Source organism: Hemitrygon akajei, chromosome 2 (genome assembly GCF_048418815.1).
Source record: "Hemitrygon akajei chromosome 2, sHemAka1.3, whole genome shotgun sequence".
Taxonomy (NCBI): Eukaryota; Metazoa; Chordata; class Chondrichthyes; order Myliobatiformes; family Dasyatidae; genus Hemitrygon; species Hemitrygon akajei.
In genome coordinates this window covers 128999628-129020576 of record NC_133125.1, presented here as the reverse complement: position 1 = coordinate 129020576, position 20949 = coordinate 128999628, and the positions used below count along the sequence as shown (strand labels likewise).

Here is a 20949-nt window from a genome sequence, read left to right as displayed (position 1 = left end):
AAAAAAGGAAATATGACAGAGCTAAGGTGAGTGGGAGGACAGATGATTGGGAAATTTTTAAGGAACAACAGAACTTAACTAAAAAGCCAATACAGGGAGAAAAAATGAGGTACGAACGCAAGCTAGCCAGGAATATAAAGGAGGATAGCAAAAGCTTTTTTAGGTATGTGAAGAGAAAGAAGATAGTTAAGAACAATGTTGGGCCCTTGAAGAATGAATTGGGTGAAATTGTTATGGGAAACAGAGAAATGGCAGAAGAATTTAATAAGTACTTTAGATCTGTCTTCACTAGGGAAGACACAAGCAATCTCCCAGATGTATGGATGGGCCAAGGACATAGGGTAACAGAGGAAATGAAACAGATTGACATTAGGAAGGAAACGGTGATGAGTAGACTGATGGGACTGAAGGCTGACAAATCCCCAGATCCAGATGGTCTGCATCCTAGGGTACTAAAGGAGGTGGCTCTGGAAATTGCGGATGCATTGGTAATCATTTTCCAATGTTCCTTAGATTCAGGATCAGTTACTGAAGATTGGAGAATGGCTAATGTTATCCCACTTTTAAGAAAGGAGGGAGGGAGAAAACAGAGAACCATCGTCCAGTCAGCCTAACATCAGTAGTGGGGAAGATGCTAGAGTCCATTATTAAAGATGAAATAGTGGCATATCTAGATAGCAGTGATAGGATTGGGCCAAGCCAGCATGGATTTACCAAGGGCAAATCATGCTTGACTAATCTATTGGAGTTTTTTGAGGATGTAACCAGGAAGTTAGACAAGGGAGATCCAGTGGATGTAGTGTACCTTGATTTTCAGAAGGCATTTGATAAGGTCCCACATAGCAGATTGGTGGGTAAAATCAGAGCTCATGGCATTGGGGGGAAGACATTGACATGGATAGAAAACTGGTTGGCAGATAGAAAGCAAAGGGTAACGGTGAATGGGTGTTTCTCGGAATGGCAGGTGGTGACTAGTGGGGTGCCACAGGGCTCGGTATTGGGACCACAGCTGTTTACGATTTACATCAACGATTTAGATGAAGGCATTGAGAATAACATCAGCAAGTTTGCTGATGATACTAAACTGGGTGGCAGTGTGACATGTGATGAGGATGTTAGGAGAATTCAGGGTGACTTGGATAGGCTGGGTGAGTGGGCAGATACTTGGCAGATGATGTTTAATGTGAATAAGTGTGAGGTTATCCACTTTGGGAGCAAGAACAGGAAGGCAGACTATTATCTGAACAGTGTAGAGTTAGGTAAGGGAGAAATACAAAGAGATCTAGGAGTCCTTGTTCATCAGTCACTGAAGGTGAATGAGCAAGTGCAGCAGGCAGTGAAGAAGGCTAATGGAATGTTGGCCTTTATTACAAAGGGAATTGAGTACAAGAGCAAGGAAATCCTTTTGCATTTGTACAGGGCCCTGGTGAGACCACACCTGGAGTATTGTGTACAGTTTTGGTCTCCAGGGTTAAGGAAGGACATCGTGGCTATAGAGGAAGTGCAGCGTAGATTCACGAGGTTAATTCCTGGGATGTCCGGACTGTCTTACGCAGAGAGGTTAGAGACTGGGCTTGTACACGCTGGAATTAAGGAGATTGAGAGGGGATCTGATTGCAACATATAAGATTATTAAGGGATTGGACAAGATAGAGGCATGAAATATGTTCCAGATGCTGGGAGAGTCCAGTATCAGAGGGCATTGTTTGAGAATAAGGGGTAGGTCATTTAGGACAGAGTTAAGGAAAAACTTCTTCTCCCAGAGAGTTGTGGGGGTCTGGAATGCACTGCCTCGGAAGGTAGTGGAGGCCAATTCTCTGGATGCTTTCAAGGAGCTAGATTGGTATCTTATGGATAGGGGAATCAAGGGTTATGGGGACAAGGCAGGAACTGGGTATTGATAGTAGATGATCAGCCATGATCTCAGAATGGCAGTGCAGGCTTGAAGGGCCGAATGGTCTACTTCTGCACCTATTGTCTATATTGACATCCTTCCTGCTGGAATATTTGAATGAATTTAGCAAAGCATTGACGAAATCTGGGCATTGTTCAAGAATCAATATAAATTATACCTGAATTTTCTTCATCCTTTGCACTACACATATTGATGCTTAATTGAGGTAGAGTGCTTGCAGGATCTGAAGGCTTCAATTTTAAGGAGAGACTAGATAGCCTGAAGCTGTTTTCCCTGCAGCAAAGGAGGCTGAAGGATGACTTTATAGAGGATTATGAAATCTTGAGAACATCCATGAGGTGGATTCTTATAATCTTTTTACCAGGGCAGTCTAAAACCAGAAGGCATAGGTTTAAGGTGAGAGCAGAAAGATTTAAAGGGGACTTGAGAGTCAAGGTTTTTCCAAAATGTCATAGGTATATGGAATGAACTGCCAGTGGTGTTGGTAGAGGCAGATACAATTACAGTGTTTAAACGACATTTGGGAAGGAATATGGATGGGAAAGGTTTAGAAAGATAAGGGCTAGATGCAGGCAAATGAGAATGGCTAATCAGCATTAATGAGTAAGGCCAGGGGTCTGTTTTCCTGCTGTACAACTCTGACATACAATGCACTGCAATTGTATCAATTTCTAAATGCATGCAAAAAATTCTAGGCTACTTACATTTACACGTCTATCCTACAGCCAATTTTAAATCACACCATGAGCTTCCTCTAAACTAAGATATTCCAAAGAGCTTTAGACGTTCTGGAATCAATTTTATGTTCTGAGTAGCAGTAGATTTCACAGTAGACAGTTTGATTGGCTAATCCTAACTGTTGCATCATGGTCTGGAGTAGAACTACCAATGCCCAGGGATGGAAATGACTGAAACTGGTGGGTACAGCTTGGTTCATCCCAGGCAAAGCCGTCCACAGCGTTGCGTTCAACATTTAAGTATGAAGGTAAACTAGCCATTAGTATAAAAGAATTTACCAAAGATTTTTGAGACATATAAAAAGTAGAGGCAAGAGTGGATACTGGACCACTGAAAAATGACACTAGAGACAGGTAGTAATGGGGTCAAAGAAATGATGGAGGAAATTAATGAATATTTTGCATCAGTGTTCATTGTGGAAGACACCAGCAGTCAGAAATTGGAGAGTGTCAGGAGGCAGATGTGAGTATACGTAGTTGCTATTACTAAGGAGAAGGTGCTTGGGAAGCTGGAAGGTCTGAAAGTAGTTAAGTCACCTGGACCAGATGGACTACACCCCAGGGTTTTGTAAGAGGTAGCTGAAGTGTCTGTGGAGGCATTAGTAATGATCTTTTAAGAGTCACTAGATTCTGGAATGGTTCCAGAGTACTAGAAATTTACAAATGTCACTCTACTCTTTGAGAAAGGATGATAAAACAAGCTGAAATCAACATGGTTTTTGTTGTTTTGTAACTCCAAAATAATAAACTAATTGAAAGGAAAAGACGGGAGTCCGAAATGTGAGTCTAACTTTGTTCCTTTACTTTTCGCGAGGTGCACACTTATCACCTGGTGGCATAACGATGTACACTATTTACATACTGTTACAGATAACCCACAATAGTAAATACACAAGTGTTCTTAAGGGGAAATCTGTTGGAATTCTTTGATGAAATAACAGATAGGATAGACAAAGGAGAGTCAGTGAATTCAGAAGGCCTTTGCCAAGGTGCCGCACATGAGGCTGCTGAACAAGATCCCATGGTACTGCAAGCAAGATACCAGCATGAATAGACAATTGGCTGACAGGCAGGAGGCAAAGAGTTGGAGTAAAAAGGGCCTATTCTGGATGGCAGCCAGTGACTAGTGGTATTCCACAAAAGTTGGTACAGGGACCACTTCTTTTCATGTTATGTCAATGATTTGGATGAAGGAATTGATGGCTATGTGGTCATGTTTGCAGATGATATGAAGATAGTTGGAGGGGCGGGTGGTGTTGAAGAAGCAAAGAGTCTGCAGAAGGACTTAGGCACATTGGAAAAATAGACAAATTAGAAGATGCAATATAGTGTAGGGAAATGTATGGTCATACACTTTGGTGGAAGGAATAAAGACGTAGAACGAATAAAGGCATAAAAATTTCTAAATGGGAAGAAAATTCAGAAAAAATATGAGGTGTGAAGAGTTTTGGGAATCCTTGTGCAGGCTGAGTTGATGGAAAGGAAGGCAAATGCAATGTTAGAATTAATTTCGAGGACCAGATTTTCAGAGCATGCATATAATGCTTAAGTTTTATAAGGCATTAGTCAGACCACACTTAGACTATTGAAGCAGTTATGGGCCCCTTATCTAAGAAAGGATGTGCTGGCATTGGCAAGGGTCCAGAGGAGGTTCAGAGAATGATTCTAGGAATGAAAGGGTTAATGTATGAACAGCATTTGATAGCTCTGGGCCTGTACTCACTGGAGTTCAGAAAAAATGATGGGGGATCTCATTGAAACCTATTGAATATTGAAAGGCCCAGATATTGTAGATACAGAGAGCATGTTTTTTATAATGGGTGGGTCTAGGACCAGAGGGAAGTGCCTCAGAATAGGACATCTATTTAGAACAGAGATGAGGAGGAATTTCTTTAGCCAGAGGGTGGTGAATCTGTGGAATTCTTTGGTCCAGACCGCTGTGGATCTCAGTTACTGAGTATATTTAAGTTACTGAGTTCGATATTTTCTTGATTAGTCAGGATGTCAAAGGTTACAGGGAGAAGGCAAGAGAATGGGGTTAAGGGGCATAATAAATCAGTCATGATAGAATGGTGGAGCAGAATCAATGGGCTGAATAGCCTAACTCTGCTTCTATATCTTACACCCTTATGGTCTTATTGAATACATTTACATGGAGCACTACCACCAGAAAGCAGCATCCATCATCAAAGATCCCCACCATCCAGGCCATACCCTCTTCTCACTCCTACCATCAGCCAGGAGGTACATGAGCCTTAGGTACTACACCACCAGATTTAGGAACTATTATTACCTCAACTGAGTCTATGGCATACAGACTCGTTTTCAATGACACTTTACAACTCATGTTCTCAGTATTATTTGCAGTTTGTCTGCAAGAGAATGAATCCCAAGGTAGTATATGGTAACAATACAAATATTGTTATTATATATATTTTGTAGATGCTAAGCTTGATTTTCTGATCTTTTGTCTGGAGCAATACATTCAGGGTACTCAAATTACAAAAGGATCTGCATTTTGACCCAACTATTTTATCAATGCCACTTGAACTCAAACAATAAAACTGGTACTGATTCAAGAATCTGATCCCTTAACCTTAATCAATTCAGTCTCTTACAAGGAGATGAATTTGTGTATTCATTCCCTATGAGAATCAGTAGGAGACATCTGCAGCAAATTTTGGCCCTCATGAACTTCATGGTCTGTATTGTACTTGAGAACAACACCTGAAAATACTTGATGAAAACACTTTCTGTCCACTTCACGACAACTACTTTACTTTATTGTCACCAATTGATACTAGAGCGTACAATCATCACAGCGATATTTCGACAGTAAATATAATAAAAATTTAAATTATAAATCACAAATAGAAAACAGAAAAGGGAAAGTAAGGTAGTGCAAAAAAAAAAATTTCAATAGCCACGATAAATTTGAAATAGGAACAGAAGAGAATGCAAATACTAGGATCTGGAGTGAAAACAGACTCAATCTTCTGGAGAAACTGAGTAGGTTGGCAGGCATTTGTGAGTTGAAAGGAATTGCTGATGACTTGGGTTGAGTCCCTGCATCAAGGCCTTTCTTTAAATGTATTTACTCGCACAATCCATAAGATGATTCAATTGTGTGCTTGCAAGGAAGCTGTGATGGTGATGGGGAGGAAATATAATAAAAGAAAAATCGTATGTTCCATTCTAAACTTGCAAAGATAGTACCAGTGGGCAATTGGATACTAATTGTTGAATCATCCTAAACATCAAGGTGCATATCTGCCAACCTTAAGTTTCACAAGTTCTAGGGTACACTGCAAGAATGCTTATTGAGTCCTGAAGAAGGGTCTCGGCCTGAAATGTTAGTTTTTATTCATTTTCACAGATGCAGCCTGACATGCTGAATTCCTCCAGCATGTTGTGTGCTGCTGCTTTGGATTTCGAGCATCTGCAGACTTTCTCATGTCTATATGTACCTTTACTTACAACAGTCTGGATTAATTGAGATACCTTCTGAATGGAGATCACCTGTACAGAATACCACATATGATTACTTGGTAAAGCATTTACAACATTTGTAAATCCTTCCAGTCAAGATTGTGTCTGCGTGTAACACTCCACAGTCAACATCTGGATAGACTATGAAACAATATTTCATTTCTTTTAGGTCTTTTACATTTATTTTTCATCTTGAATGTGATCCTGGAATAGCTGGAGCCTGTAATTTGCAGTTTGGAGATCATTTTGGTATTCCAGCACCCTGCATTCTCCAAGACTCTGGGAGAGAGGCAGCATGAGCGAACCTTGTGGTGAGAAGGCTGCGGGACAGGGCCCAAGCCAATGTTCAATTCAATTTCGCCGATTGAAATGATGAGGGAGATTGAAACATCGAGGCGGACGTGGGAGGCAAGTGCTGCCGGGGGGCCTGCCTCTGTGCCCAGAGAACGTTTCCCATGTTTTCTGTGTTTTCAAGATAGACTTTTCATTTCACTTATAGTGTTTTATATTCTATTGTGTTTTTCACCAAACCTTTTTTATTTTTTTGTGTGTGGGGCAGGGGGATTTGGAGGTCATTGTGCCTGTTCCGTTTTGTGTGTGTGTGTGTGTGTGGGGGGGGGGGGGGGTGGAGGAAAGGGGGTTGGGGATTGATGGTCACTCTGCCGTTCTTTTCTTGGTTTCAAGGTTATTTGGAGAAGAATTTCAGGGTTGCATACTTTGCTAATAAGTGAACCTTTGAATACTTTAACTACAGGTCCTATTTGTACAGACTGCAAATTACAAACTCTGAAGGAAACATAAAGACAATGGAAGCTCCATTTGGTACTTCAGGAAAAAACACCAGATGTCAACTACCTGAATACAAGTCTATCCATTAACAAGGGATCCCATCCTGGATTCAGCTCCAGCTTGTTGTTTGGCTTACTCAGAAACATTAGAATACAATAAGATGGAAACATTTTATTTGTAAAAGGAGCACCAAATAGCTTAGGAGAGAAGCAGAATCTAATGTTGACAGAATTGCAAAAAAACACATTCCTGTGCTAAATGCTGATGTAAACAATAAGCAATGCTTCAAGATACAATTTCTCCCTAGGTTATAAATGCCTGATGTATGAACATCCTGTACATACAAAAGAATGTTTGGGAGATTGGTGGGCTGGACCTTCTCTGGGGCTGGAGGCATCTTCTGACGGCTGGGAATGGGGTATTTCTGCATGGCTTCTCTCCCTGCTGAACCCTCCCTGCGGGTGCAGAGCAGATTTGCTCACACGCTAAGGCAGTGAGGCTGGCTAGCAGCCAGCCACTTTTCCTGCAACTGCTCACTCTCCTAGGACGGCTGTTTTAGTAATCCTCTCCCCATGCACTATTTTTAATTATTTCCAGTTTACAAAGTTTAAGTCACAATTGCAGCACGTACAGCTTCAAAGATAACCTTTGGAAAGAAACCCATAAAAATGGAAGATTGAAACAAAAATACTTGCAAATTTGGTACAGCTCGGGTTAACCTGTAGTAGAAAGAAACCTCTCCAAGTGAGCTGACAATCACAGCAGAAACTGCATTATGTATGCAAACTGGACAGAAATTTGAACAAAACTCAAAAGCATTGGAGTAGAGTATCTGAAGTTATCCACGAAACAGGACTTTTTTTAAAAAAAACTATCTTTCACAAACTCAGATGAGATGCAACAAGTTATTTTTTTGTGTGTAGTCAGTTTCTTCATCAATTGAAAATTTGCAAGTGTTAAGTACTTTAAACAGTGGACATGATGCAAAAAATAAAACAAAAAGTGATGCCTTTGGTTTGCAAAAGCACAGCAAGTAGAAAAGTACACACTGATTAGCTGGCATGGCAGTGTTGTGGGGTTCTACCTTGTTTTTTAAAATAACAGGTATTTGTTTCTTCAGGAAAATGCAGAAAATGTTATCAAGAACTGCAAATAAAATCAATCTCAATACCTTTCAGCAATGTCATCAGCAGGCTTGATTGTGAACAGTCATCGCTGTTGGTTGGGATGGAAACCGTCACCAAACTTAAAATCAGGATAAAGGAGTGCAGAAACAATATAATTTACATTTTAAATCCCCAAATTTGGTTTTGTCAATTTAAAGTAAATTGCAGAAAAAAAGCTAGTCGAGGAAATATGGATATTTTGTGTTGAAACCAATGACAGTTCCTTTTACTCCCAAATTGCTGCTCAACACATTGACTTCAACAGATTATTCTTTGCTCCACATTCCAACAGCTGCAGTCTCGTGTCTACAATCTACACATCACCTTGAGTCAAACACAAAGGAGTGTTAGAGATGACACATTTCACTGTTCTGAAATCATAGAATTTCTGTCACTGAATTAAAAAGCTTCCAGTTGATTAAAATGCATTTGAGGTAATTAATTCCTTCACCTGTTTAAGCAGTGCCCCTGTGCACCCTCAATAATTGGACTCAAGGGCCCTCAAACTATTCTGAATGCTGCTTTTCAATGTTGAGCAGTTACGGACCAGATATTCCTTGGAGTTTATACGGTATTGGATCTCCCCACCACCGCCCCCCCCCCCCCCCCTCCATCCCCAAGGACACTTTGAGCATAACCATGCAAATTTTCTTCAATCCACCCGGATCTCTTCCTGTCAATGTCTATTGAACAAGGCCAATGGTGCTATACACATAATATATATAGATGGCACGAGATGATGGCATATGTTTGGAGCTGAAGATAAAGCTCAATTTATTACCCTCAGTGGTGGCCATTGTTCATCTGTGCCTGCTGCCTGAGCTTTTTCAGATAAATCTTAATGTATAAACCTTCAAGCTGCATATTAATATTCACTGTTTTGCAGTGAGGAATGGGAATATCTAACTACTGGAGCTTCTTCAAACTAATCATGAATTCAAACTTTGACATTACATATTCTGAGAAGTATATTTTCAAAGAACTATACACAATCAATTACTCCACACGTGAGCAGATTTATTATACAAACGAACAGAATTTACAAGTTCAGGAGGGATTTTTTTTTGATTTGTCTGATTTTTTTTCAGTATCCAGACCTGTTTCTGTTTGGTTTAATTCACATTAAATAATTGTCCCGCTTGGTGGCGCAATAATATCAGCGCCAGACTCCAGAGTGAAGGTTCCCGAGTTCGAATCCAAGCCGGGTTGAGCATCCACTTGGAAAGCTTGCTACAGAAAACAAGAATAGCTTGCTATGGAAACACCATCATCATGGTGCCCCAATAATTCCACTGCTAAGTTAAAAGCTATTCTTCTTCTACATTAAATAACAATAAAAATGGTAAAACATTGTTAGGACAAGTTTTTGTTCAATATTACAAAATCCTGGCAGCAGCAAAGAAAATTGAGAGCAACAAAAAAAAACAGTATCAGATAAGGAGGGGAAAAAAAAATCACAGTAGAATGGACTCTGCTCAAACCGTTCCTCGCTATCATAGTATATTATGGGCTTGGATTTTAACCTAAGTAAACATTGTGTTTGTTTACCAACATGCAACAGCGGGGAAGATGCTGTATGAGGATTCCTTTTAGAAAGCTGAAATGATGCACATGTGGTTTTTCATTTGAAAGCCTCTGTGCTTGGAACGCGAGTCTTAAAAGTAGATTTGCAATCTGGAAGATTTTGAATTGCATATCTAGTGAGAACTTGAAAATGACACAAAGAACTTAGGCTCTTTTACCACCCAAGAGGAAAAACTTCCTTGAATCAGCGTTGATTTATATACAAGCTACGCACAAAGATAACAAAAGGGACATTTGGATGCACTATTTAGTACTTTAATAAACATGTTTAGTTGAAGCAAAAGTCTTACTTATATACGGTAAGTTTACAGCATACATGGCAAGTCCAACCAATGCAATTTAAAAAAAATTGAAACTTGTGTGACAAATAAACCAAGCCTATTATTTCTTCCCTTTACAGGGGAGGATGTTGCTTAGAGACAAATGTGCAAAACTGATGTTCTGATATGCTTCTGAAGTGAAACGTTATAAAGCCCCTGAAACATGAAGGCAATTTTTAAAATTTATCTGCACCTGCTTCACAAAAGTGAATACATTAGCACAATGCACTCTTTTGAATTAATGATTCAACTCCCATTTCCAACTAAACTCAGTCAGTATTCTATGTACACGTACATATACACACACAGTGACTGAATGATTTCCCATTCACACAACGGATTTTCACTGTATAAAAATGTACAGCGGTTTTATTGACATATACATTCCATATGTTTACAGCTGCAAGATAGGAGGCACACCCAGTATTGCACTTCATTAAAATTCAGGCTCAAACATAACCCAGAAGTTCAAATGAAAATTGCAGTGTAACATAGCAACTTTGTAATACACCTAACACTGATACCATATATACATTATGATATTCATACACAACAAGCCCTAACACATCCTCAACAGTCTATCAAATGAACCAGAATATACTCTCAACCTGTGACATGTTGCAATTTCCAAGAATACTGTACAGGGTTAGCCAAAAGTAGTACTTGAAGTACTTATAGCAATTCTTCAAACGTGTAGTTTGAAAACTGTCCTTGACTTAAATCCCAACTGCTTTTAGAAAAAGCACCTCCTGTCAAGGTACCATATAGGTGTGTGATGCTTTACAGCCGAGGATTACAACTGCAGCATGCAAACACTTCACAAATTAAAGCCTTTTGGAAAACTCGAGTCACTTATAGCAACTTGTACACAAAATTCTTAAACTTTTGTGTATCACATCTCATTCCAATGACCACGATCAACTCCATTTGCTGACTTCAGAAACTGAAGGTATTAAAAGGCTTGGGAATCTGAAGGAACCTCTCCTTTTTGCATGTTCAGAAAGTATGAGCATTTCTGCATACGCCACAACCTAAAGCAAACTCCTCACCGGTGGAGGGGTGAATAACGTGAAGAGGACACTCAGCTCCCTCAAGCTGCTTTCCTTTTGGACCTGAAATGTAGATGGAACGTAGTTAGCAGTGCCAAACTAACAGATAGTAACTGAATCTAAAGCTTCAACATTTCTCGACATTTCCTGGGCAAGATGTGAAATTAAAAACAAAGTTGAAGATTTATAGGGTTAGGTGTCAAATGCAGGAAAATGGTACTAGCTTAGATCTTGGTCAATACAGATGTATTGGGACAAAAGGCCTGTTTCTGGGCTTATATTATTCTGTGGCTCTAACTAAAGGCAATTTCATTTTTGCAATATATGTACTAACTTAGGCAGATGCAGACCTGGAAATAATATGCACCTATACACAGGATTAAAAGTGGTTGCAGAAGATTTTAGACTCAAGTCAACTTCATCACAAGCACAAGACTCCCCACCATTGAGGACATCTTCAAAAGGACCTTCACCACCCAAGACACTCATTAAGGACCCCACCACCATTTTCTCATTTATACCATCAGCTGGTGGTACAGGAGCCTGAAGGCTTACATTCAACATTTATGGAACAGCTTCTTCTCCACTGTCACTAGATTTCTGAACAATCATGAACAATATCTTGCTATCCTTTTTTGCACTATTTTATTATATTGTAACTTACCATAATGTATGCCTTACACTGTACTGGTGCCACAAATCTCACAACATACAGTAATGTTAATGATGCTATTACAAGAACATTTTGCATAGATCACTACAGTCTTTAGGTGCCTGTCAAAACAGTCCAGAATGAATAAGTGGGAGGAAAATGAGAAGAGGACTTGAGAGGTCATGGCTTAATACACTGACTTCCTCTGGGAGGGTTTGTAGATTTCCCACACATGGTAATAAATTATGTATGAAGTTAAAATATTGTTCCCATAAAAGGCAACACTGGGAAGAGAGGCCAGGCAGGAAGGCAGCAGTGGGAATATTAGTTCAATAATTTAGTAACCACTGGTAAATGCCAAAACATATTGACAGTTCAGATGAAAAAAAATTTCTGTTGTGTAGCCATTTCAAGATTAAAGTTTGCAGTAAATTCATTGCTTTTGCTCGCAACCACAAAGCAGTCTGGGACCCACACAAAGGACAGATGCACATTGGAGTTTATTTTCAGACCAATGGGAAAATGAAAAAGTTCTGCAAAGAATACGAATAGGTAGCAGAGCTTCAATGCCGATAACTACTAGCATATATTAACCTTGTGTAGACATATAAACTATTTGCTGTTAAAAAGGCTTTAGTGATGATTGAATCACTGAGTTCGGGCTATTTCTTAACATCTCAATATCCCCATAATATTAATTCATAAAAAGTTTACTGAAACTCAGTTTACTACTTCCATTACAATTTGATATTCTCTTTTTTCGCCCGACTGATATTACAACAGTCACCACTTCTTGGCATTTTCTCACATAATGCTCTGTAGCTGCCCATGTTCTGTATCCTGAACTGAAATTAAACCAGTGCACCATGAATTTAAACTGCTAATCTAAGAACTGTGGAACTTCAATATTACAGATTTTAGGTTCAAAACAGTTAATATCTCATCTTTTATCCCACTTCATTCACATAACACAAGTTTTTTCCTCATGCTTCTCAGTAAAAAATGTAAAGCAGTTAAAAAGATTTAAAAGGCTAATATAATGTATACATGACATCTGTGTGCACAAATATATTTCTGTAAAGTATGAGTTACACATTGTCTACTTAGTATTGTTAACCACACAGAAAAATAAGTTGCATCCATACATACAAAAACAAAAAAGAAATTCAGTCTTCGTGTGGATGAATATCTACATGCAATTACATTAATTAATACCAGGCAATAGTTTGACTGACACCACAATGGTCCTGCTGCTTACAACAACGTTACAGAACAATGATGGACATTGTTGCCAAGTTAGACCCTGCCCACAAATATGCATTTCCATCAGGTCATGCAGATCATAATTGTGGTTTGGAATGTTGAAAAATTGCCAATTTCTCCTTCTTCAATTGGGGTCAGTTCCAAAGGCATCTGCACTGCTGATATCATCTAGATCCATGTACTAATCATTCTAACCTGCTCACAAATAAAGCCTTTTCTCTTTTACACCTAACCCAGAACTTATGAAAGCGAAAAAAAAAAACCCAGAAGTAAAACCCTCTTCCTGAGCACGTGAATGAGTTTTACCTCCTGTTTTCATGAGTATATACGAGTAAAGCACACTACCTGCAGGGCAATGCGGAAGTTCTTCCTTCGGGATACTTGTCATCCTTTGGAAGTCATCATGGCAAGCATTACAGAAATGTGTTGTTCCAAAGCAAAAAAACACTGCCACAGAGCAGCAGTACCGACATTTATACTCCAGGAAGTCCGTTCCATGTTTGGGACACATCTGTTAATGGCATCATTCGTTATGAGTGTTGAGTATTTAGTATTTCAATAATATTTGAGTAACGTTGTAAATATATTGTTTGATCAAGCATTCTTGTTCATTTAAATAATTCATTATGGGTTATATGTAAAAGTAAATGATTGGCAAACATCATCACGTCACTACGCCATATGTCCGTGCCTCTGTTAATAGCAAAAATGAAGCTAAAACATCGTTTCTATTACTTGCACAAATGATAATTGTCTACGTTTTTCATAGATTAAGATTCAATTTCAATGAATTAACTTTCATCAATGCTCTAATATCAAAAAGAAAGATAGTGATCAAATTTCACAAGTAGGAGCAGTTATGCTTCACTTTTATTGAACATTTTATGAAACCACATCTGTATTAGCATATAAAGTATGGCTTTCCTTTAATGATTTTAATGCATTAGAAGCAGTGAGAAAGGGTTTACTTGGCTAACATTTGATATGGATGTATACCTTGAGAAAAGACATGTGAGACTAGGTTTATATATCTGTTAAGAGTTAGAAGAACAAGGGGAGTTTACTGAAATATGAGATTGAGCAGTTTAAGATGAGGTGCATGAGACATTTGAAAGAATCTAAAATGAGAATTATGCCCAAAAAATATATAGCTAATCATTTAAGAAATAGATGAGGCAACTTTGTCCTGAAAGTTTTGAGTCTTTGGAAGCATTTATCAAAAGGGCAGTGTAAGTAAAGTTTTTGAACATTTAAAAGACAGGTGTATACAGATTTGAGATGGCAATATGGAGCTGAGGTTACTGGGAAACCAGACATGGTCAGATTGTGCAACACAAAGTGCTGGAGGACCTCAGTAATTACGAAGTAATGTGGATAGTCAACTTTATGGATCCAGATGAAGGGTCTGAATCTGAAATGTCGACCTCCCATTTCCCTCCATAGATACTTCCTGACCCTTTGAGTTCTTTCATAACCTTGTGTTGCTTCAGAGTCCACAATCTGCATTGTGCGCTTCCACGACTGTACTGAACTGGCACTGCAGGCTTAACATGCCAAATGGCCTATTAATATGCTCATGTCACACTTAAATAATTTGCAGAACACTGGTAAAAGCAGAATACCTGAGCTCTGGAGACATCTGAACAGGCACCGCAAATCAATTCCCTTGGGTCATAGTCATCACCTTGGCCTGCTTCAGCATCACATCGTGCTTCACCTCCAAAGTATGCCTTCACAAAACGGTCAAAATTTTGCTGTTAGTTCCTTTACTTCAAGCAAAAATAGTAGATCTGACACCTGAAGTAAGGTTGCTTAAGTGAACGAACCGTTTAAAGTGATCACTCTGCAAGATAATTTCTTGGAACTTAAAGCACAGAACGTATATTACCTCCTTAAAAATCTTGAATGCTTTAATTTAAACCTTGAGAGAAAATAGCCTGGGAGATATTTCAAGAAATCCAATCTACTTAGCAACATAGTCTTAAAAAGGCACTGGAAAATATGGTTTTATTCTTGAGGACACCTTCAAAACTCAGTACTTCAAGAAGGCGTCATTCATCATTAAGGACCCTCACCATCTGGGACGTACCCACTTCTCAGTTCTGCTATCAGGGACGTGGTGCAGGAGCCTGAAGAGACACACTTAATATTTTAGGAACAGCTTCTTCCCCTTTGCCATCAGATTTCTGAATGATTCATGAGCAGTACCTAGCTGTTCCTCTTTTGTGCTAGTTTTTTTTTATTATTGCAATTCACAGCAATTTGTTATGCCTGCACTGTACTGCTGCCACAAAACAAATTTCATGACTAATGTCAGTGACAGTAAATCTGATTCTCATTGGATTAATGTCTTCCCATAAATATTTGTTCTTGGGTAGTCTGCATGGGGTCCAAGAGCACAATGGACAAGCCAGCATAAGCTGGAGGGTCATTATTCTGGTAAGGTTACTGTTGACTGTTGTGGGAAATAGCATATCCTGGCTCCATAGGATGTGGCTGGCTGTGCACAACCAGAAACTTGCTTGGTTGCCCTGAATCCTTCAACTCTTAACTAACCACTCATAATGAACTAAATCCCAGCCAACATTGCTGCTATTGCTTGCCCTCGCCAATTGTACCAAAGGAGGTAACTAGGCAATAAATAACTAGTTTGTGAATTTCTGAAAGAACAGAATTACTTTCTGAAAAAAGAAATCAGGTCAAATACAATTATTACAAATATAAAGTAAAAAGTGACTCAACATCCAAGAGTGACTTCTTCAAATGTGCACCTACTTTTTTACATTTGTAGCAAACGTAGTAAGCGTATCTATTCATTGCAAATCCAGCAGGATCATTGTAAAAACGAACACCGGGAGTGGTGATGGCATCACTTTTGTGTAATCCTTCATATTCCAGCCTCATTAGAGCCTTTCTCTTTACATCTTCATACAGGTTTTTGATAGGATCAAGCAAGTCTTTCAATACTAGATGATTTATTTTGTTCTGAAAATATAAAATTACATGACATTTATCACATGGTCAAATCAGTGCCTCAAAGATAACCCACAGTGCCATGGAAACCAAGATGCTCACCTTACATATTGGACATGCCATAAATCCAAAGGTTATTCTTGGGCCTATCCACTGATTTTCAAGAACCCGTCTACAGCAATGCAGATGGAAAACATGACTACACTCCAACTTGAGAGGAAAAGATAAATCAGTCAGTCATTGGCGGGGCTAAAAAACATTAGACATTCAAACCAGACAAGTTATTCTTCTATCCTGACACAAAACACAGGCGGTCATGAAATGTTAGCAATAGAAATACTCTGTATTCTTAATCAACATTAAGAAGGGTTGGATAGTGTGTTAGGATCGGATACAGTGACAGATGCAAGTGGGATCTAGCAACTTTCAATCTATGGAAGCAAATGAGAGGACTGGAGGAGTGGCTTCCAATTTAGTGCAATTAAAAACTCAACAAAACCAATTTGTACTGGCAGACTGCCATAAACTCTTTAAAAAAAAACAATATACAGAAGTATCAAGAAAACTTTACAATCTAGTCATGAAGCAACTATTAGAGCAAATGATTAAAACTGAAGCTAATAAACGTACAAGCAGAAGGGATTTAGAAATGGAATTCCATTGTTTAAGACCCAAGTAGTTATAGGGACTCTTGTCAATAGTAGTCGCATAAAAAATAATTCATACAAGGGTGCAGAAATAGAGTAAAAAACCTCAGGTCTGTACAGGAAGTAATAAAGACTTTGAACACAAGAAAAGCTTAAAAAACTGCAAGACTTGGAAACAACTTGGATCAGCAATCACTTGGTATATGACTTTGGACAAGAGGCCACGTGATTTTGCATGAGCTCAAGATTATAGTAGAAGCATTCCAGTACTTTCTTATGAAATATATAATCTGTTATATTTTCACAAACTGCTTTCAATCTGTAACATACTCAAGGCATTGTACAATAATGATAAGAAATAAATTCAATGCATGAACAACTTCTAAATTAACTGAAATCTTAACGTGCATAAGTTTATCTTCATGGATGACATGACTTACCTGAACTGCAGGAGCTGCTGAAAGTGCCTCTGTAAAGCATATCATGCACATGTCATCAGCATCTTGCTTAAGAGATACTGCATTTTTATCACAGCCATGTAAGCAAGGTAAACAGCGCACTTCGTCTTTAACGCCCCCACAGGGATGGCCACAGGAATGGGTCTTGCCACAAGCGGTTTTAGCATATTCCTTGTTTTGGTGAATAAAGAGATATTGAACAGTGAAACCAAGCATTTCAGAAAACCCATTAGATCAAAAGTATATTGTGTTGAAACACAACTACTTAAATAATATGTGCTTGATAACATTTTGCATGCGATTCTATATAACTCACTTGACAGTCTGCATCAGAGCACACGCTGCCCACTGCAGACAGCTCTGTTCCGTTTCTTGATCCACAGAATCGACATGTTTCTGAGCTGCTTGATGCAGGTTTGCCTGTAAGGGAAGAAAGTATCATTTCAAATTATTACTGCAGCTTAATAATTTGTCAACAAAAGCATGCCATATATTTCTGCAGAACATTAACAGTATACTCTCCACACACGCACACATCATTAACTGAGGAGATCACAAGCAGCAGCTTCAATTGATGGCCACAGTCACAAAAGCACTATTTCCATAATTGATTTCTTTCCCAGTTGAAAACCTACATATATCAAATTCATTGACTAGTCAGTTTACCTGTCAACTCTATCTAAAGGAATAGATAACATGTGTAAGAATGACCAATACAGAGCTTCTTATCCAAAACTGCAAATCATGGGGCATCAGCACAACATTCTCCCTCCAAAATTACAAATATGCAATCTTCCCAGTTCTTCAGATGCTGTTTTAACTCCATAAATCCACAAATCTGTTGAAACCTGTATTAATGTACGAAGTTTGAATAGTTGTATAGATCCCTTCCCATTTTAACATGTAGAAATACAGTGCTCATTCAGTAGAGAAGACAAAAATAAAATCTAAATTATTATGTGGTCTAACAGTTTATTACAATAGGTCATAAAAGTAAGTGGACAGACAAGAACTACACCTGGAGATTACACTATATGTGCAATAAGAAATAAAAAGACAAGTAGTGCAATACTGCAGGTGAATCCCAGAAACATAAATATAAGACTACTTGATGAAACTGGAGGAGGAAATGAAAGATTCAGCTTCCTTTCTCTCTCAAAGTTGCTGTAAAGTCTGGAGATGATTGATACAGGAGATTTCTTGATGTCCTATTGTCTGGATTTGGCTCACTCGCTCAATAAATAACTATGTATTTAATTTTCAAAGGTTTTGAAATGATATTTGTTATTTTTTTTTAGAAAGAATAGTGACTGCAAGAAGATTCTGGGAATTAAGCCAGGGACTGCAAATGATGCTGTTGTTTGTAATTATGAAGGACAGTATACAATTCCCAATTGCTTTCTTCTTACAAGGTGGATAGTCTGCATTTGCTTAGTAAACCAAGAAAAACCTGAGCACGTGCTTAACGTTTTCTTACCCAATTGCTGTAACAAACTTAATTCCAGAGAAATGCTCTATCAATTTGTCTCTACATATTAAAAGTCTAAGGTTTTCAAGTCCTATTCTACATAATCACCTCTTCCAGCCTTCTACACATGATCCAACATTTCAAGACTGGTATAGAAAGGGTATCAGGCGCTTTAAAGATCTTTTTATAGACAACTGCCTTGCATCATTTGAACAACTGTCTGCAAATTTTAACTTACTCAACACTCATTTCTGCAGATATTTGCAAATTAGACATTTTATCAGCCCTTTGTTGTCAAACTTCCGAGGCACCTGACACAAACATCGTTGATGTGTTTCTCTGCGTGAATCCATTGCGCAAAGGTCTAATATTTACTAATATTCTGAGGCTAGCCCCCCTTGACAAAATTTAAAACTGCCTGGGAGCAAGATTTTAATTTTTCACTGTCAGACGATGTATGGGATTCAGATAGTTAACTCAACCTCTATGTGCCCACCACTGCCTGTTATAGTTCAAGGTCGTACACAAGGCCCATATGTCTAGAACTAAATTATCTCGCATTTACCCAGATGTTAATCCCTGCTGCGACAAATGCAAAAGGGACGAGGCTTCCCTTATTCACATTTACTGGACATGCCCTAGCTTGGAAAAATACTGGATGTTTTCCAAACTCTATCCCACCATCTATCCCAAATACTTAATTACAATCTGGAACCTAACCCTTTGATTGCTCTTTTCGGCACCTCCGGAGAGGGGGACACACACCTAAGTCTGAACAAACGTCGCATACTGTCTTACCTCTTTTGGCCAAGCATGCAGGCTTGCACTCATGCTCAGTGGCTCAGGGACATCATGTCCAGTCTATACCTTGAGAAGATCCATTATTCAACTCTCAATTTGGACATAAAGTTCCAAAAGGTGTGGGGACCCTTTCTTGAATATTGTCAGAATTCCCAGCCAAACTAAAGGTTCATCCCTTCTTCCTTTCCTTTGTACGTAACTCCCTGACTTTCAGCATTCTCTGGTAAAATTCTACGAACTCAGACGTGTAAATATACAACAGTTTACGTGTTAGGAAAATATACCTTCTCTAAACCAATGCAGCTCTGCGGGGATAAAGGTATTGTTTAACCCTTTTTGCTAATGCAATGATGGCTTGGAGATGGAAATTGGGACGGGTAGGTCGGGTCAGGGAGGCAACCAAAGCATGATCGTACTATGGGTGCACCTCTTTCATAGATGTGAATTGTACATTTGTTATGTACTGCACAAACCTCTTTGTACTATGCTTTCTTGATTTAAAAAACTAATAACAATATTGCTGAGAAAAAAAAAGTCTAAGGTACTGATCTGACAATTTGGTTATACTCCATGTCCTTTCTCAGTCAGACATTATGTGCCACAGTAGCTGTCCTAATCATCCTTTCCATTGCTCTAGGAATGTAACCCTTAACTTTATGATCTGCAGATACAAGAAACCTTCAAAGTTGCAGCTTGCGTATTTTGTATGAAGTCGGTAAATGGTAAATATTACTTTATGATCAAGACCAGAGAAAGGTTTAGGGGTAATTAGATCATTAAAATTAGAAGCACCAACATTAATTATCCCTAAAGAATGGTTATAAATTACCACTAAGACCATAAGACATAGGATTAGGTCATAAGAATTAGGTCTTTCAGTCCGTTAAGTCCGCTCTGACATTCCATCATGGCTGATCCCAGATCCCATTCAACCCCATACACCTGACTTCTTGCCATATCCTTTGATGCCCTGACTGATCCGGAAGCTATCAACTTTTACCGTAAATACACCCACGGACTTGGCCTCTGCCGCAGTCTTTGGCAGAGCATTCCACAGATTCACTACTCTCTGGCTAAAAAAAATTCCTCCTTAAATTCCTCTGAAAGGTTGCCCCTCAGTTTTGAGGCTGTGCCCTCTAGTTCTGGATGCCCCGACCAAAAGAAACTAACTGTGCGGGGCCTATCAGCGGCGGGAACTAAGCTCGACGAACGAGTGCCTCTTGCAGGTCAGAGATGGTGATTTAAAACGAGAGCTTCATGGGCATCAGTCCATCGTGCGGGGCCTATCAGCAGAGACAACTAAGCTCGACGAACTAAATAAAAGTACCAAAGGGATAAGTGGAGCAGCGAGTTGTCGGGAGTAAGCCAATGGCGAGAGTAGAAGTGACAGGTCTTGGCTCATTCAGGCTTCAGCCTGTAAGTAAGTGAGTAAGTGGACTTTGTTTTTTGGTTTTTACTTTGCATTTTTTTTTGAGGGATAGAGAGCATGTTGGTAGGGTTAGTATTTTGCTCTCCGTGTTCGATGTGGGAATCTTCCAGTCTCCCAGATGGCCACATCTATGCCAGGTGCACCAAGATGCAGCTCCTGAGAGACCGTGTTAGGGACCTGGAGCTGAGGCTCAGTGACCTCCAGCTTAT

At 39.0% G+C, this 20949-nt stretch overlaps 1 protein-coding gene across 16 annotated transcripts in view; it reads right to left on the bottom strand.

Annotated features, from left to right (window-relative positions):
* Nucleotides 1–9919: 9919 nt before the first annotated feature.
* The window catches only part of mycbp2 (MYC binding protein 2), a 221518-nt gene continuing 210488 nt past the window's right edge, over nucleotides 9920–20949 (bottom strand). For all 16 annotated transcript variants that reach the window (XM_073027845.1, XM_073027703.1, XM_073027729.1 and 13 more), the window contains 7 exons: nucleotides 17359–17462; nucleotides 17025–17213; nucleotides 16040–16147; nucleotides 15740–15949; nucleotides 14587–14694; nucleotides 13310–13475; nucleotides 9920–11112 (listed from right to left, as the gene is read on the bottom strand). In XM_073027845.1, the coding sequence (XP_072883946.1) occupies nucleotides 10997–11112; nucleotides 13310–13475; nucleotides 14587–14694; nucleotides 15740–15949; nucleotides 16040–16147; nucleotides 17025–17213; nucleotides 17359–17462 (1001 nt within the window). In that variant the 3' untranslated portion in view covers nucleotides 9920–10996. The remainder of the gene's footprint in view (nucleotides 11113–13309; nucleotides 13476–14586; nucleotides 14695–15739; nucleotides 15950–16039; nucleotides 16148–17024; nucleotides 17214–17358; nucleotides 17463–20949) is intronic.